Here is a 27,326-nt window from a genome sequence, read left to right as displayed (position 1 = left end):
GCGTAAAATTATTTTTTCTATATCTGTGAAGAATGCTGATGGAATTTTAATAGGTATTGCATTGAATTTGTAGATTAGTTTGGGTAGTATAGACATTTTGATGATGTTGAGTCTGCCGATCCATGAGCATGGTATGGATTTCCATCTGTTTATATCCTCTGCATTTCCTTCCTCAGTGTTTCATAGTTCTCCTTGTAGAGGTCTTTTACCTCCTTGGTTAAGTATATTCCTAGGTACTTTAATTTCTTTGTTGCTATTGTGAAGAGAATTGAGTCTTTGATTTGGTTCTCAATTAGATTGCTGTTGGCGTATAAGAATGCCTCTGATTTCTGTGTATTGATTTTGTATCCTGAGACTTTACTAAATTCATTGATCAGTTCCAGGAGTTTCTTGGTTGAATCTTTGGGGTTTTCTAGATATAATATCATATCATCAGCAAACAGTGAAAGTTTGATCTCTTCTGCCCCTATTTGGATACCTTTCATTCCATTTTCCTGTCTGATTGCTGTAGCCAAGACTTCCAGCACTATGTTGAATAGAAGTGGAGATAGTGGGCAGCCTTGTCTGGTTCCAGTTCTAAGTGGGAATGATTTCAATTTTTCCCCATTCAGTATGATGTTGGCTATGGGTCTGTCATATATGGCTTGTATCATATTTAGGTATGTCCCTTCCATGCCTATTTTCTTAAGTGTTCGTATCATGAAAGGGTGTTGAATTTTGTCAAAAGCTTTTTCTGCATCTATTGAAAGAATCATGTGGTCTTTGTTTTTGCTTCTGTTTATGTGGTGAATTGCGTTTATAGATTTACGTATGTTGAACCATCCCTGCATCCCTGGGATGAAGCCCACTTGGTCGTGGTGGATTATTTTTTTGATAAGCGTCTGGATTTGGTTAGATAAGATTTTGTTGAAAATTTTTGCATCTATATTCATTAGGGATATTGGTCTGTAGTTTTCTTTTTTTGTTGCATCCTTTCCTGGTTTTAGTATCAGAGTAATATTCACTTCATAAAAGGTGTCCGGGAGGTTTCCGTTCTTCTCGATGTTGTGGAATAGTTTCTGCAAGATAGGTACTAGTTCTTCTTTGTAAGTGTGGTAAAATTCGGGTGTGAAGCCATCTGGACCGGGACTTTTCTTTTTAGGGAGATTTTTAATTGCTGTTTCTATTTTAGCTGTTGAGATTGGTCTGTTCAGGGAATCTATTTCTTCCTGGTTGAGCCTAGGGAGGCTGTGTGTTTCTAGAAATTTGTCCATTTCCTCCACATTTTCCAGTTTGTGTGCATAAAGATTTTTGTAGTATTCATAAATTATATCTTGAATCTCTTTGGGATCAGTTGTGACATCTCCTTTTTTATTCCTGATGGAGCTTATTAGAGATTTCTCTTTTCTGCTTTTCGTTAGCTTAGCCAATGGTGTGTCAATTATGTTTATTTTTTCAAAGAACCAACTTTTTGTTTTATTAATCTCCTGAATAGCTTCCCTGTTTTCAATTTCATTTAGTTCTGACTTGATCTTGTTGATTTCACTTCTTCTGCTGGGTTTGGGGTTGGTCTGTTCTTCTTTTTCCAGCTCTTTGAGTCGTTTCATTAAAATGTCTATTTGTGATCTTTTTGTCTTTTGGTTATAGGCATTTATGGAGATAAACTTTCCTCTCAAAACTGCTTTAGCTGTGTCCCAGAGGAGTTGATAACTTGTCTCTCCATTGTCGTTTTCTTCATAGAATTTTTTTATTTCCATCTTGATTTCTTCATTTATGAAGTAATCATTTAGTAGGAGGTTGTTTAATTTCCACATTTTTGTGTAGAAATGTGAGTTTCTGTTAGGGTTGATTTCTAGTTTTATTCCACTGTGATCTGAGAAGGTATATGGTATGATTTCTATTTTTTTAAATTTCTTGAGATTTACTTTGTGTCCTAGGATATGGTCAATCTTAGAGAATGTCCCGTGAGCTGATGAGAAGAACGTATATTCAGTGGATTTTGGGTAGAATGTCCTACAGATGTCAGTCAGACCCAATTGTTCCAGGGTTCTGTTTAAGTTCATTCTTTCTTTCTTAATTTTCTGTTTGGAGGATCTGTCTTGTGTCGTCAGTGGGGTGTTGAAATCTCCGGTGATTATGGAGTTGCTATTAATCCATTTGCTTAGATCCAGTAAGGTTTGCTTTATGAAACTGGTTGCACCTAAGTTGAGTGCATATATATTTAAAATTGTTATCTCTTCTTGTTGAAGTGTGCCCTTCACCATTATATAATGACCCTCTTTGTCTTTCACTCCTTTTGTGGGTTTAAAAACTAAATCGTCTGAAATTAGAACTGCCACACCAGCCTTCTTTTGGCTTCTATTTGCTTGGAATATTGATCTCCACCCTTTTATTTTTAGTCTATATGCATCCTTGCAGGTTAGATGTGTTTCCTGAAAACAGCATATACTTGGCCTGTATTTTCTTATCCATTCAGCCAACCTATGTCTCTTGAGTGGAGAGTTTAAGCCATTCACATTTATTGAGAGAACTGATAGGTAAGGTAGATTACTGTTCATTCTGTTGGGTTGGATGTTGTTGCTTTGATTTCTCGCTTGAGCCATTGTATTATCTGGCCTTTAATCTTTGGGTTTTGGTTGTTTTTATATTTGTGAGTTTTTATTATGGTGCTCCATGCGTAACACTGTTTTGAGTAGTTCTTGTAGGGCTGATCTTGTCTTGGTGAATTCTCTGAGACTTTGCTTGTCTGAGAATGTCTTTATTTCTCCTTCATATATGAAGCTTAGTTTTGCAGGGAATAAGATTCTAGGGTGGGCATTGTTTTGTTTCAGAAGAGTGAGAATGGGGTCCCAGTCTCTCCTTGCTTGTAAAGTCTCATTAGAGAAGTCTGGTGTTATTCTTATTGGTTTTCCCTTGTAGGTTACTTGCTTCTTTCTTCTTACAGCTCTTATAAGGGCCTCTTTAGTTGATATTTTGGTCAGTCTGATGACTGCATGACGTGACGTCTTCCTGTTTGCATTGAATCTCCCAGGGGTCCCCTGGGCTTCTTGAACTTGTATATCGATATTTTGAGCAAGGCCTGGGAAATTTTCCTCTATTATATCTTCAAAAAGCTTGTCCAGCCCTTGAGTGTTGTCTTCTTCCCCTTCTGCTAACCCTATGACCCTCACGTTAGGTTTTTTCACATAATCCCACAGCTCTTGTAGGCTTTGTTTTTTTCTCTTGTTTCTCTGCTCTATCTCTGTGACTGAGTTATTTAATTGGAAGGTGTTATCTTCAATCTCTGAGATTCTTTCTTCTGTTTGATCTACCCTGTTCTTGAGACTTTCCACAGTATTTTGTAATTCCCTGAGTTGATTCTTCATCTCCAGGACTTCGGTTAAAGTTTTCTTCACTGTGTCTATCTCTTTAGTGAACGTTTGTTCCATATCCTGGAGGCTTTTTGTGGTTTCTTTGTGTTGATTATTCAGTTGTTGTTGCAGGTCGGTGAGTGTTCTTATGATCCACATACGAAATTCCTCTTCTGTCATATTGGTTGCCTGATTTGGATTGGTGTCCGTTTCTAGGGGGCTGGTGCTCCTCTTTGGGGGTGTGTTTTCCGTTTGGTTCTTCATATTTCCTGAGTTCTTTCACTGATTTCTTCCCATGTCGATCCATTGTTGTTTCTTTCCTTTAGGTTTTTGTTTGGGTATTCACACACCTTGTTTAGTTTCTGAGCCATTAGGTGGTGTCTGTGGGTGAGATTAGACCACTCCCTGTATATTGAGTCAGTGGGTGTCATGAAAAGGCTGTGCAGAATGCCGTCCCTGTCAGTAGGTGGTGCTTGCTGTTGATTTTGCTCTCAGTAGGAACAGGCTATGCTGTTGATTTTGTGTCCTGTTATCAGCTCTTGTTCTGGGCAGAGCTGGGTTGGGTAAGCCTGCCCTCAGGCACCACCAATGTCGGTAGCAGGGGTCAAAGTTCCGTTCTCTGCTTCCAGGGAAAGCTGTCAGGGCGGGGCTGGAATGGTCCTGCTCAGCCAGAAAGTCTGGGTGTGGGGGTGGGGGTGTCTGAGACCGGCAGTCTGAAGCGGGCCTTGCTTCTTTCCACCCTCCCCAACTCCGCAGCTACTCCTGGGCCTCTGCCAGCAGGCCAGACCACAGGCCACCAGTCCTCCCTGGATTGTGGTGCCGGCGAGGAGGTTCCCTGCGCAGAAACGCTGCCTGGGCTGGGCGCACGGCCTCCCTTTGCGGGGAGGGTTGCCCTCTAGGACGCTGATCTGCCCCTGGAGGCACACACACCTCAGTAGGCTGTTCACAAATATCCCTTCTGTGCCCTGGGCAATGCTAAACCTCGGTGCACGGGATCTGATCTGCAGGTCCGACCTCTGGGTCCCAGAGTTCAAACTGTATCCCCACCAGGGAGAGGAGTTCTGGTCCCAATTCACCCACAGGGAGCCCAAGCTGGGTCTATGTCTCTCAGCCTCTGAGTCAGCTCCGTTCTCCTGGGAACATCATGCCAGCAGCACTTGGGAGGGCTGGCGAGTAGGGAGCTCACAGTCTGAGTTCCCCTGAGTCAGCTGTAGGGTCCCAAAAGGGAAGGTCCCGTTCCCTGAAGGTGCCTCCGGCTGGTGGCTGTATTGTCTCTCTGGGCAGCCGCGGGTAGGGTCGGGGGAGAGGAGGAGGAGGCAATATGGCGCCTGCTGCGCGGCTGGGGTCTGTGCACACGGAGGTGCCGGGAGGGATTTGGGAGCCTGGTGCCACGTCCGCTACAAGCTCACCGCTGGCTGGCGGCAGCTATCTCTGGGCTGGTGTCCGAAGGTCTCTCCACCGGCTGGGGAGCCCACCAGGAGTCCCAGATGCAGGGGAGGGGAAACAGCAAATCTATCTACCCTTGCCGCTGGTCTCTGGGCTGCTCCTTAAAGCTAATTTTTAAGTTCCCCATCCACAGCTTTCTTTCTTTTTTTTTTTTTTTCCAGGATAAATAAATCTGTTATCTTTTCTCATTAAGAACTACTACCCATTCCTTTACAGATGTCTCTAGTTTCAGGTCATAGAAAAGTCTGCAGTGACATAAGTTTTGTGTGCTCATCATTTCTTCCTTTGGAGAAGGATGGCCCTCCATTCCTTAAAAATCGTGTTCAGTATATGTGGTGCAGATGGGCTAAGTGCCCAGGCGAGGAGCGGGCACATGATCGAGGTCTAGTCTGTTGCAGTGTTTCATTCCCTCTCATTGGTTCAGAGGTGGGCACACAACTCAAGCCACGGTGATCATTCCTCCCTCCAGGGACTTTTGCCTACATTGTTGGGAAAGATCCTTTTTACTGGAGTTATGAATTCTACAGACCATGTAAACTTGGAGTTTCCAGGGTCATTTTGTCCCTGAATGGGGAGAGGCTGTCCGACAGCTTAGTCAAGCACAACTGAGATATGGAGAGAGAACAGAGGACAGGAGAGGAGAGAGATGCATTTGAAGCCAGCTGTACTCAGATTTCCCAGTTATGTGTGACTTTCACGCTCACAGCCAAACAGCCTGACCAATTCAAACTGGGTGCAAATTATTTGAATCTTTTTCATAAATGTAATTTTAAAAAATCAAACTGTGTACTGTAATGCAGTAGCAGAGCTTCTTATTTAAAATAAATATGTGGTGGTGGGGCGGCCAAGATGGCTGACGAGAGACATCGCTTTCGGGTTGTGCCAGCCGGAAGGTAGAATATTGGACTGAGAAAGGCGGAAAGCAGTTGCAGCGCAGGTGTGGATCACAGGGAGAGACAACAGAGATGTCTGGAGACCCAACCAAGAGAAACTGTGAAGCTGAGAAAGAAGAGAGAGGAGAAGATAGTGGTGCAGTCTAAACCCAGTGAGGCTCAGAGCCCAGTGAAAGGGTAATGGGGGCCTCTTCTCCCCCACATAGGTGCCTTCAGTGAGCACTGTGACATAAAACATTTTGGAGGCACTTCCACCCACCACAAGCCCTGACACCGGGGCTAAACAGGAATAGCGGGGTGACCAGCGATCCACAGGTGTTTCGTTGTGCAAAAGGGACACTTTTCAGGAGAGTGCCACAAGAGATCCGAGTGCTGGCTATCTTACATCTAGACACTTCCTCCACTGCACCACCTAAAATCTTGGCATTAGAGAGAGTAATTTTAGCCCTTCAGTGGGCTGGTAGCCACAGCCCCTCCTCCTCATTGCAACTGCAAGAATACTCTGAACCAAATAGCACAGAACAGCTGCGTTTCCACAGTGGTTGTATGTTCCCGGCTGAGCCCACCACTGAGAGTGGGGCCGCCACAATTTGCGAGCTTCCTGGCTGCAGGCGTTTCATGGGATTGTGTGCTGGTGGCTTAGACAGGCTGATGCCCACCCTCCAGACAAGAGCGGTGCAGGAGACACAGGGGAGAGATCTTGGTCCCAGACATGGGTGAGGACAAGCCCCAAATATCTAATGGGAGAGCACGCAGGGGTGCTGAGGAACAGGGATCTGTGAGTACGCCCATCTCCTGCTCCCACTGGAGAACCACCATAGTGGATAGGGGTGTGGCACTCAGAGTGAATTAGCATAGCCCCTGGTTCCCATGACAACCAAATGCCTGGGGCATGCCAGGTGAATGAGAATAGTGGCCCTACCCCTACTCTTATAATAGGGAGTGCAGCCTGAGCCAAGAAACTGGTGAGCACCGCTTCTCTCAAGCAGGAGCACACCCCTGGCAGAGGCCCCTCCAGACAGATAGGCCTACCTTTCTCCCCTCTGTCATTTGAAGACACTGCAAGAAAGTGTCAACTTTGAAAGCAAACAGTAGCTCTCACTAGACTCTAAATTTGTCCATACCTTTAAGAAGTTTTTTTTACTATTTTTTTTATTTCAAAGTATTATGGGGGTACAAATGTTTTTGGTTACATGGATTGCTTTTGTAATGCTTGAGTCAGGGTTAAAAGTGTTCCCATCACCCAAATAGTATTCATCGTCCCTGTTAGGTAGGTTTTTGTCCATCCCCACCTCCCTCTTACCCCCTGCTTGATTTCCTTTGAGATTTATTTCCCTCTATGCACATATGTGCTCATCAGTTAGTTACAATTTAATAGTGAGTACATGCAGTGTTTATTTTTCCATTCTTTAGCTACTTCACTTAGGCTAATGGTCTCCAGTTCCATCCAAATTGTTGCAAAAAGCATAAGGTCATTCTTCTTAATGGCTAAGTAGTATTCCATGGTATACATATACCATAGTTGGTTCATTCACTCATGAATTGATGGGTTGATTCCACATCTTTGCAATTATGAATTATGCTGCAATAAACATTTGTGTGCAGGTGTCTTTTTGATAAAATGACTTCTTTTCCTTACGGTAAATGCCCAGTAGGGAAGTGAAAGATCTTTACAAACAGAACTATGAAACACTGAGGAAAGAAATCACAGATAATGCAAAGAAGTGGAAAAACATATCATGCTCATGGATTGGTAGAATCAACATTGTTAAAATGTCCATACTACTCAAAGTGATTTACAGATTCAATGCAATCCCTATCGAAATTTCAGTGTGATAATTCAGAGATCTAGAAAAAATAATTCTATGCTTCAGGTGGAACCAGAAAAGACCCTGAACAGCCAAAGCAATCTTAAGAAAAAGGGACAAATGAGGATGCATCACATCACCAAACTTAAAACTATACTACAAGGCTATAGTAACTACAACAGCATAGTATTGGCACAGAAACAGAGACTTAGATCAATGGAACAGAACAGAAAACCCAGATATAAAACCATCCATATACCACAAACTAATCTTTGACAAGGCAGACAATAATATATACCGGGGAAAAGAATCTCTATTTAATAAATGGTGCTGAGAAAATTGGATAGCCACATGTAGAATTATGAAACAGGATCCATATCTCTCACCACTTACAAAAATTAATTCAAGATGGATAAAGGACTTATATGTAAGGCAAGAAACCATAAGAATCCTAAAAGAAAACACTGCAAAAACTCTTCTAGGTATTGGACTAGGCAAAGAATTTATGAAGAAGACTCCAATGGCAATTGTAAGCAACAACAAAAATTTTAAAAAAAACAACAACACAATTTGATTAAATTAAAAAACCAAAATGTTTGTATCTCCATAATATCCTGAATAAATAAATTAAAAAAAGGCTTCTGCACAGTCAAGGAAACAATTAATAGAGCAAGTAGACAACCTACAGAATAGGAAAAATTATTTGAAAGCTATATATTCAATAAAGAACCAGAATCTACAAAGAACTCAAGCAAATCAGTAAGAAAAATCACCACCCATTAAAAAGTGGACAAAAGACATGAACAGAAGCTTCTCAAAAGAAGACACACAAATGGCTTATAAACATATGAAAAAATGCTCAATATCACTTATCATCAGGAAAATGCTAATCAAAACCACAATGAGATATCGCCTTACCCCAGTCAGAATGGCCCTCATTAAAAAGTACAAATACAATAGATGCTGGCATGAATGCAGAGAGAAAGGAACATTTATACACTATTGGTGGGACAGTAAATTACTACAACCACTTGGAAAACAGTAGGGAGATTCCTCAAAGAACTAAAAGTGGACCTACCATTTGAAACTCCATTTTTTTAAAAATCTGTAAAATAACAAAAATACCATATTTCATAGAATCTAAGACTATGTCACTATAAGACTAATTTCAATAAAGAGGTTTTTAAAATGTGAAAACATGGCCAAATGAGATGGATAATACATCCTGATGGCACTGGGGTTAAGAGTGTAAAAACTGTGTATCTTAGGATCTATGATATATGGTAATACCCACCTTACAGGTCATGTCTCTTCTTGGTGAGGATTAAATGAGATAATATGTATCTGAGCGCAGCACCTGGTAAATGCTCAAGAAATACTGGAGTCTTCTATTGTTGTTATCTTGTTATTTGGAGCTGGTCACAATAGTAACAGAAGGATATACTTGACTCAGGTCCAGGTAGCAAAACAACCTGGATGTTGTCTTTTCTTTACTCCAGGATAAGATATGAGAAGCCAACATGCAGGAGGTAGGTCCAAAAGTAAATCTCAAATGAAGATTAAGTACAGAACATGCATAAAACTGACAAATAGAAAAAACAGTCCTCTTTGCTCTACCGACAGAGACCCAGATCTGAGTCACGATTTTCCCAAATCCTGAATGTATAAGAGAAACATTTTTAAAAAGGGTATTGGTCCAATGGTGGGTTGCAGTCCTCCTTTGAATCTGGAGTAGGGGAAAGAAAACTTCCAGAATATTTTGCTAGCTTTTCTAGTGTTTTTTTTTTTTTTTCTTCGCCTCTCACTAACAGCTTCTTCTGTTACATTCCCTATGACTTTTGAATGGACTGCTGATCCCTCACCGAAAACCCTCCGTGCAGCCTCCTGTGATGTGAGTTTTCATTTAGGCCTGGAGGGGTCTGTGGTGGGATAAAGAGGTGCCAAGAGTTGTCATTCAGACTCTTTTCACCTGCCTCCAAAGCAGCTGGTTCCTGGATTGGTCTAGGAGTGGGCCTCACGCCAACCAACAGCCATTCATTGTCTTTTGTTGCCAAAGACAATGCTGCCAGTGGTAGAACACTGATGCAGAAAAACTATGCCAGAATTGCAGCAAGTGAAAAAATGCCCGCTTTATTATGCCACTGCCTCTACAGCAGTCTACTTTTCTCACAGTTTGGGCTCAATAGCACTTTTGGAGACGTGATGGATGGAAGTAGGGTGTATATGAACGTATTCAAAACACAGCCCATGTGATGAAAGTCAGCCTCATGCTCTCACGTATGTGACAGGTAAATACAATAAAAATGGCTCTCCTATAGAAGAAAAAGGCCTTATTATTTTTCAGGGAGATTCTAAATTGGTTACTTCTTCCATTTCTGATTTCAACTCGTTTCAGTATCAGAACTGATGTCAATGGTGTGTAAAGAAGGATAAAAAGGCATCTGTGGCAGGAGTTTATCTACCTGGGCTGTCTACTTGCAAGAAAAGGAAATCACACGGAAATTCTGATTGACGGATTACGCCATGTAAAAATTAGATGTTAGGTGGTCACTACTGAATTGATAGCCTTTAAGGATTTTAAGAATGAAACTCAAGAGGCAGCTCTAGATCACAATGTCAGAGAAAAAATAATCACCCGAGGAGGAGACAGTGGCAACCTGAACATGGGGGCTGGCTGACTGCAGTTCACAAACACTGGCTTCGTTTCCTCTCTGCGGGCCAGTGACACGTGCACTCTGTGGCTTCACAGTCCTGCCCCAGGTCCAGAGTATGATGTGGCACAGTTTGGGAGTGGAGCTGAGTCACCATCCCATGCATATCATGGTATACCTGTGCCATGCTCCTGCCTCCTAACTCCTAGATCCACTAAAGGACCCGTTGGGGACAGCAAATTCCATTTGATTTCATTTCTCCTTAGGAAAAAATGTACCCGGTGATGTCATAAATTTCCTGAAACCAGTTTCCTTCAAGGTTGCCTTGGAAATTTTAAATATATACACAAGTTCTACCTTATGCATCCTTATGCATCTGAGATGTCATGATGGTGGGCTACCTGCTGTGGCCCAGCACGGTGAGGGGCTTATTCAATGGGGTTGAGTCTTAACGATCCTCTCACCTGGGCACCCTTGGATCAAGAACACAATTTGAAAGGTGAGTGGCCGGGAGACGGGTGTTAATTTGCTATCTGCATTAAGTGAAGAGAGGACCTTGGTTTTATCAGCACCCATGAATTGACCACTTTCTCGGTAGCAACAACAGAAGCTTGAATCTCAACATTGGTGTGAATCCTACTTGTTTTTTTGGGAAAACCAAAAATTCACTGTCCCACGGCTTCTGCTAGTATTATCTGGACTTTCTGTGTGTGAACTGCAAACAGACACCCTCTCTGGGCAGATCAATTACAGCCCTCACTCTGTAAGGCCCTGGCTCCTGGGCAGGAGCAGCCTATGCAGTCCAGGACAGCCTCCAACCTGCCTAATCTTGAGAATGTGGCGAACTGGATCCACCAGCATGTATTATTGCCCCTAAAGTATGGAGAACTAATCATTATTACAATTGTACTCAAAGTAAAAAATTAAGTATATTAGTATTGTCAATTGGTGCCTTCTACCATTAGTCTATTTCATCAATGTTGGAACGGTTTTATTTTGGTTTATCGACTTTGATGCTTTTCAAGAGCAAAACTTTGTATTACTTCTCAGGGAGAAGCAGTTTCTAAAAGGTCTTTCCCTCCTATCCCTCCAAGCATGAAAACAGACCATTGAGTCCCTTGAGGTCAGATAGTGCTGACAAATTGGCCCCAGATCCATGGAAATCTGCTTCCCCTTTCCTCCTGCCGTGCCTTCCTTCCAGGTGACTCAAGCCAGGTAAGCCATCATTGCCCTGCTCTCTGGACCTCGCTGCCCCTTAGCAGGGTGCTGCTTTCATGCCTGAAGTCCTGGCAGTGTTCACAGGGCATCAGACTAGAATCGATTTCCTTATTGGTTTGGGTCACTGAGCCCTTTGAGCATCAGAGGAGCTACAGATATCATCTCTAGAAAAATGCATACACCCCTAACCCCCAGTTTTTTTCATGCAGTTTTAGAATGTTCAGGAATCCCTGCCCAGAAAGGGGTGTACAATCTTTTTTTCTCGTGCCAGAGATCTTCTGGAAGTCTGACGATGCTATGGATCCCCTCTCAGAATAATGATTTTAGGTCCATAAAGTAAAACGTAGAGACTTTTAAGAGAAACTAATTATATTGACATAGTTATCAAAATTTTAAAACTTCTTGTGATATAAAAACAGCTATGGAGTTTTATATAAATGCATTAAACAACAATATCCAGTGGTGAGTCTAATAACTACTGTAAATCTGTACTGATGAGAATAAAAGATATTTTGCGATGCCTGCCACACCGCAGTGTGACATGAAAGCGTGTGTGACTTCCGCTGGTGGCAGGTGCTGCCAGTTCTCTGGGGTCTGCTGCCTGTGCTCATCATTGAAGGTAGTGCTAAATTTCAGCTAGAGGTTAATAAAAAATACAGGGGCATTTCTCTCCCACCCGAGCTCCTGGACCTTAGGTCAAGAACCCCTGAGACACCAGGGTTCTGGGTGTGGCTGCCGGGTGCGGCTCAGGGCCTGGCTGCCTCAGTCCCTTCTGCCTTAGGCCACAGAGGGGAACTCGGGGCTCCTGTTTCCCCAACTGAGACGGCCTGAGGCCACCATGATTCTGCATATTCTGTCGGGAAAGCTAAAGAGGCACTCACAGTGGCCTCTGTCCCCATCCTCGCGTGTAGGGGGACTGAAGATGGGGAGAAGAGGGAGCCAGGGAGCCAGCTGCGAACAGGTAACTGCTGCCTCCCTGAGCACAGAGGCGAAGGTACAAGGAATCCCGTCTGTGAAGCTGCCCTGAGCCTGGGAGGTGGGTCTCTGTTGCGTCTACTAGCTTGGAGTGAAACAGACATTTTCCTCTTGCCCTGAGAAAGGTCTGAGGCACACTTTATTGAGTGCCATGACATCACCTTCTCAGGGATGCTCACCTGAGTGAGGGAGCCCTGTGCAGCAGCCTGCAACCCCGGGGGAAGGCACAGTGGCTCATTTTTGCTTCTCATGCTCCCACCAGCTTACTGAATGGTGCTGAAAAAAATGCATATCTGTGCCAAAAACGCTAAGCATAATCTTTGGGAGGTGTAAAAGTGTCTCACAGTACTTGAAAATACAAAATGATGTCACTGTAAACGTTGGGGTTATGATTAGCTGAACTATTATTGAAAAACCAGGGAGAAGCAGAACTTTCCCATTGAGGTGCTGGAGCTCAGGCCTGCACAAGAATAAAAAGTTCAAGTTCTAGACAAAAGAAAGTGCTTTTCCTGATGGGTTGTGGGAGAGATGACAAACTTCCAAGGAAAGGCTCTCAAAGCAGCGTCCTTGGCAGGGGTTCCCCTGAAACTGGGCTTCCTGGATATTTGGAGGCACATCATGACCTGATTTCCACCGGGAGAATGATCTGTGAAAGAGGCTCACAGAATGGCATCTGCTTACCAATTGTACGTCTTGCTTCATTTATGCTTTCTCCCAGGGCTTTTGCTTCAGAAAACCTGGAGAAAAAAATGAAAATTTTACTTTTTCTGTTCATCCTATATTATGTTTTAAAAATAATAGATTTCTGAGAGGTTGCTAAAATATTATAAAACTTTATTAAAAGACATAAAAGCAAATCTAAATAAGTAAAATGCATTAGGCTTAAAAATAGAGGACAAATTTGTATTAATTACAGGTATTGTGACATTTTGCTCTATCCAGCATAGAATTTTCATTCTCATATTCTCTAATGCATTACTTTTTATTTATATTGTTTTGTGATGCAAAGGTACCAGAATAAAGCATGGCTGTAAGGTTTCTATACTGTGATCTATTAATTACAGTACTAAGAACTTATAATCAAAGAATATATACTTAAGTAACATTTTTTTTTCCTGATTATAAAGTAATAATATATCAGAGGTTGGAAAGGTATGGCTGGTTATAAGAAAAATCCAGCCTGCTGCCTGTTTCTGTGAATAAAGTTTTATTGGAACCCAGCCATGCCTATTCATTCATATATTGACTGTGGCAGTTTTCATGCTAGAACAACAGAGTTGAGCACAGGTGACAGAGACCGCATGGCCTATTTAATACATGGCCCTTTATAGAAAAAGTTTGCCAACTCCTGTTACATATGATTATCAAACTAGATTTTGAGAATAAAAAAACAAGAAAAAAATCCCTAATAATAGCCTACCCAGAAATAAGCACATTTTGATATACATATCCACCCAGTCTTTTTTCTAGCCAGTTTTTATAGGGCTGAATCATAATATATAGATCTGATTTTGTGCCCTGATTTTTTTTTTTTCACTTAGAATTATATGTCCCTCCCTATATCATTAGAAATTCTTATCTTTGCTGGCTGCATACTAGTCTATGAGATGGCTGTGAGGATGTTTAGTTAATAATTTCTCTGTATTTTCTAACATATATTTATGAGACACCCACTATGAGCCCACATTTGTGCTAGAGAAGTGGTATAGAAAACGGCCTATATGAGAAACATGTAGTTCAGTCCCCTACGTATACTGTGCCCTTACGAAATGTTAGTTGTTTCACTTCCTCTCTTTTCTGCCATGGAATTAAAGAGGAAATCGAAAGCTTATGAGACCAAATACATAATATATGGCTGAATCAAACCATTGTGCTATCTTGGATAACACTAGTCACGCCATTGGACTGTGACAAGGGAGGGGCCTGTTCATGAGTGGGGGTTATCAGGGAAGCTTCATGTACAAGGCGGGATTGACCTCGGTTTTGTGGATGCACGGGAGTTTCTAGGAAACTTTTTATTATGGAAATTTCCAAATACATAGAAAACAGAGAGGATAGTAGAATGAACCCAAACACCCACCATCATATTTCATTAATTGTCCAATTTTATTTTAAATGTGTGCTCTCTCCCCTCTCTTCTTCCCACTATCCCCACTTCCAAATCTTGCTGGACCCCAGCAAATCCCAGATGTCGTATTGTTTCATCCCTACATACGTCAGTTGCATAGGATTTTGTTAGAGGAAATGGGCAGAGGAGGGCATTCCAGGCAGGGGAACAACATAAGCAAAGGCCAGAGTGCCATGACTGCTCTGTGCCTGGTGGAAAAGAAGTGTGAATTACATCATTGCTATTTTTTGAGCCTGTCTGCTTGGCCTGGAACTATAGACATGAAGTTTCCAGGGAAAGGGACTAAATTTTCTCTCAAAGTTAGGTTTCTTGTGAGTCCACCCCTGGCTCCCTTATTATGGCTGTTCAGGCGCATTGTAGATTATGTATGTCTTCTCCTCAGAGAGGTCCTGTCACCTTCTGGATAGAGGTCCAGTTCCATCTGATGCAATGTGAGCACTTGCATGCCGTGTAGGTCACTGTTCTTCGGCGTCAGCTCAGATGGCCTTTGCTGCTGGGCAGGCGTAATTCCGAGCTTGGTTCAGGCCGTTTGGAAGACGAGGCCCATCTTCATACTCTATGTTCTGCCAAAGGAGGGACGAGGACTGTGTGATCACTGCTATATCCATCCCCAGATTTAACAGGATTTGACAGCCACGCATTGCTTAATGAATGACTCCTCTTAGTGCCCACTCCATAGAGTTCTGGAAGCTTTAGACTCTTTGGAATAAGGAAAACACAAGAGCAAAGCTGCAAAACTGCTGAAATTCACGTTGATATTGGAGAAAACCAGAACACAGATAGAAAGGGAAATACTATAAACAGAAGAGCCAATTTCCACTGTAGTGCTGCCCAGTGAAGCCCCACAGGCCTGGGATGGAGTCCCCTAGCCTTGGCAGTTCCCGGATGTCCACAGGGGCCTGGCAGAGGGGACCTGCTTGGTGCTGTGGTCAACCTTCTCTGAAGAGCCGCCCCAGGCCAGAGCAGGCACAAACTGGGGGGAAGCCACGAGCCGTTCCAGTCTCTTTAGCTAAAAAGGGCTTTCCCACTGGAGAGGTGTGGTCGGAAGGCTGTGCCATCTTCATGAGACCATTTTCCCTTTGCTCTGGAAGTTGTCACCACTCCAGGCCACCCCACCCACATGTGTTTCTGACGCCTGGTTGTCAAGACAAACTCTGAAAAGCCAAACCCTGAGGGAGGAGAGGGAAAGGGAAAGAAAGTGTCAAGGGACTTGGGAGAGATGAGAAGGTAAAGGAGGAGGCTAGATAAGAAGGGAGAAAGAGGGTGACCCCACCAGTCCTGCCATGTCCTTCCTGGCCTGCCTGCGTCTCCACACCTCCCTAGCCAGCCCGTCTCCCTTGCTCCCCACGCCCTCCCTCCTCTGGCCCCAGGCTAAGTTCTGCTTTTCTGGACTTTGCTGGGGAAGCTTCCCGACTCCTGCAAGAGGCTCATCCCCCTTGATGAGATAGCTCAGGGCGCCAAGCTCTGTCCAAGGCAGCCAAACCTATGCTGACTTTTCCTGGGGCTTGTTGTACCCCCAGACAACACCCTGAGCTGCTGCCGCTGTTGAGGACACGTGGTTTATGTGGCAAGGCTGCACCTTGGGGAGGGGCTGGGAGAAGGATCCGTGCCTCAGCCGGGACCAACCATGAGCCGCCATGAGTTTCTCGATAGTGGAGCCAAAGCACTCCTATCAGGGTGTCACTAGCTGTGTGGCCCACTCTGGGGAGCGCAGCACAGCGGGGCGAGTCCCAGTGCGGATGCTGGCAGGCTGCTGTGTGCACCTGCCCAGAAGTATCTCCAGGCTGGGGCAAGGACTGGGCTTGGAAGGGGTAAGGCCTGGCTTCCCAAGGCACCCAGCCCTCGCCATGTGCCATGTGAGGCAGGTACTTGCAGATACCAGGGAAGCACCCTGTCGCTGGCTTCCATGGCCCCGGCTCTCCTGTCTTTTTCACTCTCTCTCTGGCTGCTCCTTCTCAGTCTCCTTTGCAGACTCTTCTTCTGCACTTGTTCCTTGCTGGAGGCATCCTCAGGACTTTGTCCTAGGCCTTCTCCTCGCTTTACCTACTCTCTCAGGGCATTTTGGCATGCCAGTGTCTTTTCTGCTCTCTCTACTGACACCTCTCAAATCTCCATCTCAGCCCTGCTTTAGTACCTGGCCCATGAATCCAGGCGCCTGTTTGGTGCCCTGCAGATAACTAAAATTCGCTGTGTCCACTGAGAACAGATCACCTCCCCTGAACACCTCTTTGGAGAGGGTTGGCCACAGCCTCTGTCCCTCCTGTTGTTCCTCTCTCAGTGCACGGCGCCACCACTCACCCATGGCTCATGCAGCAACCTGCACATCATCCTCTGCTCCTCTCCCCAGCAGCCCTGCACTCGGTCCTGGCGTCCCAGCCATTCTCTCCTCATTATCTCACACAGCATTGCACTCACTTCTTTCCCACCCCAACTGCCCCACAGCAGAGCGCTGCCGCCCCTCTCGCAGATTACTGCAGCCCCTGCTCGCTCCTTCCACGGCATCCACGCCACCTGCCCCACATTCCAGCCTGAGCGGTGCTTCACACGTGCAGACCCGATCCTGTTGCTCCCCTGCTTAAAACTCCTCAAGGGCTCCCCAGTGGCCTCAGGAGAAGGCCCAAATTCCAAAATAGGGCAACGTGGACTCTCCATGCTTTGGCAGCTGCTGCCTTCTCCAGCTCCTCTTCTTACATCCGCCCACCTTTCCAGGCTAGCCTGCATGGCTTTCAGTTCCACCAGGTATCACACTCTCTCACCGTGGGGACGCTCCCTCTGCCTGGAGCCTCTGTCTTCATCTGGCTGACTGCTACCTAACCCCCCAGTTTCCGCCTCTGGATAGCTCTCCAGGACCGTGCACGTCTGCGGCGGGAACGCCCCACGCGCTCCACAGCGCCCTGCACTCCGTCACCACAGGCGGGCAGCATGCATACTCTGTGCGAACTGCCTCTTTACGTGTTTGTTTCCCTTTTAATATCATAAACTCCACGAGGACAGTGTCCACATCCATCTAATTCACTCTTACATCCCTGGAGTTTAGAACAGGGGCTTGCACCTAGTAAGCATTCCATAAATATTTATAGAATAAAAGAAGATAAGCTTTGTGAGCAAGCGTGTTGCAAAGGCAGCTTGTGCAAGGGAAGAGCACTGGGCTGGGAGTCAGAAGCCGTGGGTCCTGTCCCTCCTCTACCTCTTAGCAGCTGGGGCTCAGAGTCCTCATTTCTAAGATTAGGATGAGACACCTCTCAGGGCCGGGCTGATGTGGAAAGCTCTTACGGGCAAAGGTGTTTTGTGGGTGTGAATTATGAGCAGTGCAGGAGCCCCCGTGGAGATGTGATGAACTGTGAGGTGGGACTGCGTGTTGGAAGCAGTAACTACAGACGATAGTTTGTCTCAGCAAACCAAAGGATTAGAATGGGCAATGGCCAAGGACCCTCCAGACGGTTGCCAAGTTTCCCACCTTCAGTGGGAATGAAAAGTTTGGGGGAGTTAAGGTAGAATCCCATGCAATGTCCAAGACCAGTTCCTGAAAGAATCCCATCCTGCCCTTGGGATGGGAGTATCCCAGGCAGAGATACTCGTCATCGCTGGGGAAGCACATGGTTCTGCCCCAGGACAGTTAGGACCCACACAATTCACTATGGAGTGGGCAACGGCTGCTTTAACCTGTGAACCACAGAGAGGAGCTGACGGTCATAAGCCACTCAGTCCCCAGGAGCCTCTGCACTCATATTCCCCGACATGTCCGCTGAAATCGCTTCTTCAGGCCAGTGGGGAACATATGTTGATCCTATAATACGTTGCCTAGAGTTCTTATCTAGAGAAACTAACTTAATATGCTGACTTTTCATAGAGTGAACATCCAGCACTCTTTTCCATCAGAGAGGCGGACAGGAGACTGGGCCTATATTTTGATATCGCCTTCCTCTGTAAACCTGTATGTGTACCATGGCTGCCTCCATTTTATTGCGATGAAGATCCACCTTTCATTCCCCTTACCCCCTTTTTTTAAGCACTACTATTCCTCTTCTCCCATCCAAGTACTAACCAGGCCTGACCCTGCTTAGCTTCCAAAGCTGAGACGAGATGGGGCACGTTGAGGGTGGTGTGGCCACAGACCCTACGTTCCTTTTCTGTGTCTTCTCCTCCTCCCTGCAAGATGGCCGCACTCTGGTCTCCTGGCCAGCAGCTCCTTCCCTGACTTTCCAGGAGCTGCTGCTGCCTCCTCATGCCGCTAGGAAGCTGGGAGTAGTCTCAAACAGTGTTCTTGGCTGCTAAGATTTCTCAAAATCCATTTCAAATTGTCATTCTCAAACAAAAAAGTGTTTTTCTACAACCGCTTTTGCGGCCAGCATTGTTCTAAAAATTATGGGGAGGCTGACAAGATTCTAATCTAATCTCTACTCTCAGAGTTTATAATTCTAGTTCAGCAGACAAGGTGTAAATACAAAAAACAAATGGAAAAATAATAAAGGTCAAAATGGAAGTCTAATAGGAACCAGGGAACTCCTATTTGTTATGGGCGTTACTTCCAGATGGTGCCACGAGATTTCTCTCCACCCTTGGTCCAGTTTTCCTGCTGGTTTTAGATTCTTGTTCTATTCTATGTCAGAAGGATCCAACTGAGTGAAGGGGCACTTTTCTTTGTTTAGTTCACATTATCAACACCTCCATTTCCAATTGCAGTTAATCTCCCCATTTATTTCTTCTTTTGTTATTTAATGGAACTCTGTGACTGAGGGATTCAATTTCTATGAAAGATCTGACACAAAAGAAAGTTAGCTAGCAGGGCCCTGGCACTGGTATTTGCCAAGCATGGGGCTTCCAGCCTCTCTTCATATTATGATATACTATGAGGATGAGTCACACCTGGAAAATGTAGTGATTTCGAATTGCAATTGTCCTTTACGGAAAAATCTAGCTTAAGAGTTGGTTCACGTGCGCTAGTTCACCGAAGGGCAAACATCCTACTGCTGTGCCAACACCTTATTTCTGTTGTCCCAGACAGGCAGCACAGCTTCCTCCAGTGCGGGCCAGAGCTTAGAGATGCTGAAGATTCCATGTGGGGCTGTGGGGCGCGGTGTTAACGCCATTGCAAGATGGCGCCGGCTTCCTGGTCACGCCGATACTACAAGACTGATAAACAGGGTGAACTGCGCAGGTGTAGGGGCTTTTCCTGTCTCATTAAGTATGCATATGAAAGATCTTAGCTTGGCCTATCAGTAGTAACCCTCGCGCGCTTTTAACCTATCCCCATCACTTCCCCCCTTCCTTAGAGTATATAAGTGTGTGAGAGCTTGTGCTCAGTGTCTTCCGCATCATGTAAGTCTAAAGGAAACCCCATTAAAGCACGATCAGAAGAACTCCTGTTGCCGCGTCTTCCTTGCTGGCGAGGCGGGCGCGACATGGGGCCAGCAAAGGGGGCAGGTAAAATGGGGGGAAAACCCCACAAAGCCCTTCTGTTAAGCCCTTCTGTAAGCCCTTCTGTTAAGTAACATGGAATGTATGAGCCACTCATTGTCCCCTCTTGCAACCCTACAATTCTTGTTCTCTCGGAGAGCTGAAGGAGTCAGAAAGGATTGCGGCTCACCAATAATCCCTCTATTTGGGCTTAGAACCTATTTGCTATGGGCTAGAGAGGCTGAACTCACCCAGGGCTTTTGTGTGTGTGTGGGGGTAATTAGTTCCAGCCCCTCTTTCATGGCACGTTGCCAACATGATGTCACAACACCAGAACCATCAGACCACAGAGTTATCTGATGTGGGAAGGGGGGAGTAAAATGGGAGGTCAGGTGGGAGGGTCCTGGCTGCTGAGTTCTATTAGAAAGCAGAGACTTAGAGCAGAGGTGGGAAGCAGCAATTAAATGCCATCCTGATCGAGCCCCTCTGGTCCGTGGCAGTATTCCTGGGACGGGGCTGGTTCTCCCTGTCCCTCCAGAGAGGGAATGGGAGCAAATACGTAGAAGGGGTCCGAGTTACTGGAAGGGCATTTCCTAAAGTAAGGGCGACATGGAGATCACCCCTCTGAGCACCTGCAGGGCCTTATTTTGATGTCTGCTGTTGGAACACTGGTTGTGCAGCTATTTGTCCTCAGACAAAAACATTTTTCTTAGTCCCTTGCCTTAAGCAGTTATGAACATGTAACATCTATTAATAATAATCGAATAACCTCCATGAATGCAAATAAGAGCCCCCAACCCTGAGATGGAAATAGTCCTTTCAGGATTGGTATTACAGTAACATTAAACAGATGTAGAAATTTTTAAAATGTGGGCTGGTCTCCTGACTTTTCATTTGATTTAAAAAGACTGATTTACTGCTGGGAAAACCTCTTTTCAGAGGAAAGCTTTGTGTAAGTTTCATTAATTTCCTTGTACCATGGCCACATGGAAGACAGGATCACTGGTGTTGCCAGCCCATCCCGCGTAACTTAGATACGTTTAAACCCAAGAGCACATTCGTCACGGGGGTTGTCAGACCTCTGCTGTACTAGAGAGAAGTGAGCTCTGTATTAGAAGGCTTCAAAAGACCACAACATCCTCTCCTCGCCCCCGGCCCCCCACCCCAAACGCCCCGCTGGAAACAGACCCAAACTCGGGCTACAAATCAGATCCAGGAACTATGCCAATTTTACTGTATGAAAGTTGAACTATTATATTCTCCCTAAGACAGTGGTTCTTCAACTTGAGTGTGCAAAAGAATCCCTTGGCGATTTTTTTAACCTGCAGCGCTGTGGGGATCCTGCCCCAGAGGTTCTGGATCTCAAGGTCTCTGGACGCTGTCTAAGCCAGCGGTTTTCAAACTGGGTTGCTACTTAAGTCTGCTTTTTAGAAAGGGATGCTCAGGACCCACCTGATTAAATTAGACTGTCTGGGGAGTTGGGCCCAGGCTTTGGGAGCTTTCAAAAGCTCCATAGGTCATTTTAATAAGAAGCCAGGGATATGAGCCCCTGGTGCAGGGTAAGAAACCTCCAGTATAGACATGGCTGAAGGCTCTTTGGAAGTCTATTGGATGAGGCAGCTGTCTTAGAGCTTGACATGCTTATCTTCAAACAAATAAGGTATCTTGTTCTAACACCTCTGATGGGCCATATTAAAAATACATGGCTTACAACAGGGACAAGCAGTAGAAGGCTTCTGAAACCCTCGGAATTCACATGCCACAGTTTGTGCAAATGTGCATGTATCCACTTTTCTAGGGAGACTGTCCTCAGCTTTGCTAGATTCACTCTATTTTCTCTCCCACTACCTTGTATTCATTCACTCAGCTATTTCTTTTTATCCCCATGTCTCGTGCCCATTCTTATCAAGTACTCTATAGCACTGTTTATGTATATTTTTGTTTGCTTCAGATGCATCTATTTGTAATTCACATGGATGAGGTGCCCTTACCCCGAGCTGTGCCCTTACGCTCTGTCCTTGCCAGTCCACACTTCCAACCCCTCGCTCCCACCTGCTGCCCTGCTTCTCGGGGCTCCCCACTGCTTTGCCTGCCCACTGCCCCAGTGGTGGACACCCAGCGAACACGGTTGCTGTGAGCAGCCTCCTCTACATCCCCTTATGAACCTCATGAGAACTTGGGAAATATCCTAGAGGTGGACTTGCTGGGTCACAGGGGCTGCATATATTTCTTTTGGCTCAGGAGGGTTGAGCTGCCCTGAGGAACGGCTGTACTCACTGGAGTCTGAGATCCTCAGATCTCCCCCCTGCTGAAGCGTAAAAGCCGTTCTGAGTCCATGCTGGGCCCTCAACCCTCAGGGCTGCGTGCCTTTCCTTCTCCTCTTGGTTCTGCCTTTCCCCCCGTTCCCTGCGGCAGCTGCATTAAACCCTCATCCCCATCCGTAAGTCCCTTCTTCTACCTCAACTTCTTTTTCACACAAAAAATAGAGGTCGTCTTTGGTTTTCTCCCTTCACTTCTAAATGCACAGTGTCAGCCATCGTGATTTGTTTTTCCATGCATGTTTCCTTTCAGGGCCAACCTTCCACTGAGCCCCCGATTCCCTCCCCACCTGTCTTCCAGAAGCTTCTGTGTCAGCTTTTCCCCTTGTTTCTCCACCTCTCTCATACTGGCTTGCTTCTGTGGTATATAATCTTGGACAATTCTTTCCCATCCTGAAACCACTTCCCTTCTCCTTAAGCTACCTCCCTTTTTTTGTTGTTGTTGTTTTTTTGAGACAGAGTCTCACTCTGTTGCCCAGGCTAGAGTGAGTGCCGTGGCGTCAGCCTAGCTCACAGCAACCTCAAACTCCTGGGCTCAAGCAATCCTTCTGCTTCAGCCTCCCGAGTAGCTGGGACTACAGGCATGTGCCACCATGCCCGGCTAATTTTTTCTATGTATTTTTAGTTGGCCAATTAATTTCTTTTTCTATTTTTAGTAGAGACAGGGTCTTGCTCTTGCTCAGGCTGGTTTCGAACTACTGACCTTGAGTGATCCGCCCGTCTCGTCCTCCCAGCGTGCTAGGATTACGGGCGTGAGACACCGTGCCCGGCCTATCCCTTTGTTCTTTAAAAAAAGGTTTTTCGCCTATCACAAACTTTTCAAATGCATTGTCCCCACCTTCTCTGCTCCCCCAAGTTCTTCTAACTTGCTCCTTCATGTCCCGCACTCCAACCGATGGGGTTCTAGCTGCCATGTCCAGGTGCAGTGCCCAGCTCCCCAGTGGAGCCTCCGGCACCACCGACAAGCTGCTGCTTCTCGGAGATGTCTCTCCTCTTGGCTCTTGGGACGTGATTTCCTCCTGGTTCCCCTGCTCTTCTCTCCCTGCTTCTTCTCAGTCTCCGTCATGACCTCCTCTTCCGCTCCCTTCCCTGGAGAGGCTCTTCCCCTAGGGGATCCCCTCTAGGACTCTGCACTCCACGTGCTCTCCTGAGGGCGTGTCTACCTCTTAGGCTTCCTTGAATTGCCATTTATAAGCATGTGACTCTCAAACCTGGATCTCATTTTAATTCAACAAATGGTTCTTGAAAGCCGACTGTATGCTGAGATCCAGAGCCACATGTGACATACCAAAGATCACAGTCTAGAACACTTTTTTTCTGAGCTCTAGACCCACACATCAGGCAGTCTTCCCGTTTGCTACGGTTTGAGGATATGCGTCTAATTCACAGACGAGCTGAAACAGATTAGACATCTCTAAGCTTTTTCTAAGGGGGTCCAGAACTCAGCGTTATTTGGCAACATGTCAGCACATGATCCTGCCTGCTCTGACTCTGGCCTGCAGAACGCACCAAAGGCCTCTGGGTCACATGTTTCCTCTGGGTGCAGGATTGCTCTCCGTAACAGCCGGAGTGCCTGCAGTTCTAAGGATGTAATTTGGTCCATACATTTCTTTTCCCTGCCTTTGGAACAGTAAGAGACATCAATAGAGTCACAGGCCGATGACAATTGATATATGGTGTGAGAACTGTATGTCACATTGATACTGTCAGTAATACACCCTGCCCTAAAGTTGCTTTCCCCAGTAGCACTGGCGCGATGAGGCACACACACACACACACACACACACACACACACACACACACACACGAGACAGAATCGTGCCAGGCTGGACAAAACTAAACGTGAAACGGAACAAATGCCACGCCTTTCTTGTAAAACTTAGGCTGGACAGATTAGGAAGGGACAGAGTAGCAGATCTCCTCTAGGCTGGCCTGGCTAAGCCTTGGAGGACCAGCTGCTCTGCGAGGTCGCCTTACCTCTGTTTCAGAATCTGCTTGTTGTCATCAATGGTAACGCTGTCAGCATGGTCCCTCTTGAAGATTTCAAAAGCCTCCTGGCGTCCTAGTGACATTTCCTCTGTCATTCCTGTTTGAAGACACAGGGAAAGGGGCGCAGTCACAGCACCAGGATGCTATTAATTTCACTGTCACTCCAGTCAGAGCACCAAGCCAGCCCTGGCTCTGAGAGGCCCTCAGCAGGGAGGCTCTGACCAGACAGGTGGCCCCGGGCCTTTCCGGCCGGCCACAACCCACCACGCAGGCCCTTCCAGCGTCCCCGCTGCATGCACCCTGCAGGGCTGCGCCTGCACATCCACGTGATTTGCAGAGGGTGGGTTTTGGAATGTTCGGTCAGAGGAAATGAAAACCAGAGAGCCAAGCCCTGGACTGCCGGGGACATCTGCAAATGCACTTTCTGCCATCGCTCTGTGCCACTTTTCTCCCTGTTTTCCTGTTATGCCCCATTTTGGTTTTCTGTTAAGCTTCACCCTGAATTTCCAGGCATTTAGTTAAAAAAAAAAATTATAATTCGAACTGAAAGACAGAGAATCTAGAAAATTCTCCTCTTGGTCTCTATATAATGATTCATCCTTGTGTCTAGGGGCTAGTGAGGGGCCTCGGTTCTCACTCAGGAGTGAGGTTTTCAATCGCAAGAACCATGAGCAGAGCGTGGTGGGGGTCCCTAGTTTATGTCTAACTTTAGTACCTGCAGTGCTATTTGCCACCAAAAGCCAACACTCGCTGCTGGGCCCTGCTCAGAGTTCAAATTCTGCAACCTAGATTCAGAACAGCCAGGACCCTTGGAGTGGCCAGGTGGCATTCCTGCACTCACAACCTCCCAGGCAGGGGTCAGTGCAGGTGCGTGCCTGGGACCCCTCCGTGAGAACTAAATTCTCAGCTGAATTTTGGATGCATCCACAGTCTTTTTTTTTAATGCTTCTGCCCTTGGTTCCTTTGCCTGTGAGGCCTTTTCCCGTGTTTTCATCCAGTAACTCTATTTATCTTCGAAGCCCTGGCTGAATGTTACCGCCTCCACGGAGCTCTCCCCAAAGCCCAGGCAGAACAAATCCTCCCTGCACTGTGCTCCTTATCAATACACCTGTAACATGCACAGCCCAGCGGACACTGCCACTTCACACGACAATCCTTTCTGTGAAATGCAAGGTTCTCAGGCAGGCACTTTTTGTGAATCCTAGAATCTTGCTCAGTGTCTGGCGTTTAGAAGGTGCTCAACATATGTCTGTTAAACGAACTGAGAATGGAGTGGGAGCGGTGATGAGCCTGCTCTTACTGCCACAGGAACACAGCCCAGGGCTGGCGAGGCTCACGGTGGGGCCGGGGCTCTGGAGATGCATCCGCATGGGCCGCACACATCTCCTCTTGCCTGGAAAAACCCGCTGAGTCCCATCACCCATCCTCGGGGCAAGGGACTGGACTGGCCCATCTGACACCAATTTCATGATTACTGTTGGTAAAAATAGCCCCATGGAGAATGTCTGAGTGGTGAGGCACACAAAGACACCTCGCCCCTTCCCAATCAGAAGCAAATGGGCATGGCTCAGCCCTGTCTGCACATCTGCCTCGCACACTCCAGAACCGGGAAGGCCTGGGAAGCCGTTTGTGTGGGGCGGGAAGACGAGCCCTGATGCACGGGAGACATTAACAAGGGGCTTTTCACCAGCAGCGCCCACCAGGAGCCCAGACTCCCACTCTTCCCCTCTCCCCCTTAGCTGATCTGTGTGCAGCTCGAACGATGTGTGCCTTCTGCTGACTAATAAAATGGTAACAGATGGCAGAGGGCACGACTGTCTCTGGAATAGAGTTAGGGAAGAGGAAAGCTCCGCAGAGACCACACTGGGACCTGCTTGTGGGATCCGCAGATTGCCTTTCACAGGGGAGACTGTGAGAAGGATTTTACCAACCAGGTAGCAGCAAGGGTGAGGGCGGGGGGTGGAGCGTTGCTCAAAAGCTGCAAAGAAGGAGCAGCAGGGTTCATGACATTTTCTCTCTCAAGTTCTGCCTTCTTTATAGAGGTGACCAGTCCCAACTGACAGTTCGGGAAAAGGGCTATGCAAAAGCCCATGGCACGGTTATGGCAGTAGGTCCTGGGAAAACAATCCACGGAACGCCTCTCTGGGTCTTCCCTGAGGTGTCCAGGGGCCTGGGCCTTGGGGTCAGAAAGGACGTGGAGTGCAAAGAGGAGAGAAAGCCAGGGAATTTGGGATCATTCTGCAGAGAATCTTGAAGACCCTGCTAAGAAATCTGGGGGCAGCAGCATAATGTGTTCTATACAAATAACCAATTTTCAGAGATTTAAAATTTAATAAAGTACATATGGGAATGTTACACTGGAAATACTTAGTACTTTTGGTGATTCAGAAGACACTTAGGGGTCCTGCAGGGCCACAGTCTTATCATTAGGGACATGACATTGGTTTTCTTCCTGCTATCGTGGAGAAAGTACTCTGAAATTGGAGTTCTATGACTGCGGTGACACAGGTAATAGACACTAGCATGGTGGCTCTTATCCTGTCAGCTAGGGTCCTAAGTGTCTGCTCAGGGAGGCCAAGGTGAGATGCCCAGGTCTGAAGGCAAAGAATTAAGGCAAAGGCCTGGCAGAGTGGCTCACACCTGTCATCCCAGCATACTGGGAGGCCATGGTGGGAGGATTTCTTGAGGCCAGGAGTTAGAGACCAGCCTGAGCAACACAGTAGAGAAAGGGCATGTGGAGCAAAAAGAGTGATAGAAAGCTCACCTTGCTAATGAGACAATCATCCATTTATTTATTCTTTCAAGAAGTATTTCTGTATTTCAGTCACTGTGCTAGGCATGTGACAAAGTTGTAAAATTGAATAAGATTAAAGCTTTGATCCTTGTGCTTTAAGAGTTGAAAGTCACGTGAGGGAGAAAGAAAAGTGAACAAATAATGACAGTGGAGGTCGCTGCTTGTCAGAAAGGCGTGTGTCCAGCACTGGGAAGCAGGCTGGTGGGGAGGTGGGGGTGGGGCTGCCAGGGAGAGTTGGGCAGGGCTGCATGGAGGAGGAAGCACGTGACTTCAGCTGGAAGGACTCTGAAGGATGGAGTGGCATGAGCCAGGGGGAGAAGAAGTAAAAGAGGATCCCAGGTGGCGGGGGCAGAGTGGGAGTGTGGACTAAAAAGGCAACT

At 46.2% G+C, this 27,326-nt stretch overlaps 1 protein-coding gene across 3 annotated transcripts in view; it reads right to left on the bottom strand.

The window, feature by feature from the left end:
- KIF6 (kinesin family member 6) overlaps positions 1-27,326 on the bottom strand; it is a 358,750-nt gene that overhangs the window by 69,390 nt on the left and 262,034 nt on the right. For all 3 annotated transcript variants that reach the window (XM_076003384.1, XM_012778297.3, XM_076003385.1), the window contains 2 exons: positions 24,141-24,249; positions 13,002-13,057 (listed from right to left, as the gene is read on the bottom strand). In XM_076003384.1, coding sequence (XP_075859499.1) covers positions 13,002-13,057; positions 24,141-24,249 — 165 coding nt within the window. The remainder of the gene's footprint in view (positions 1-13,001; positions 13,058-24,140; positions 24,250-27,326) is intronic.

This window comes from Microcebus murinus, chromosome 5 (genome assembly GCF_040939455.1).
Source record: "Microcebus murinus isolate Inina chromosome 5, M.murinus_Inina_mat1.0, whole genome shotgun sequence".
NCBI lineage: Eukaryota > Metazoa > Chordata > Mammalia > Primates > Cheirogaleidae > Microcebus > Microcebus murinus.
Note: the sequence above shows the minus strand (reverse complement) of the source record. Positions and strands in the feature narration are given on the sequence as shown.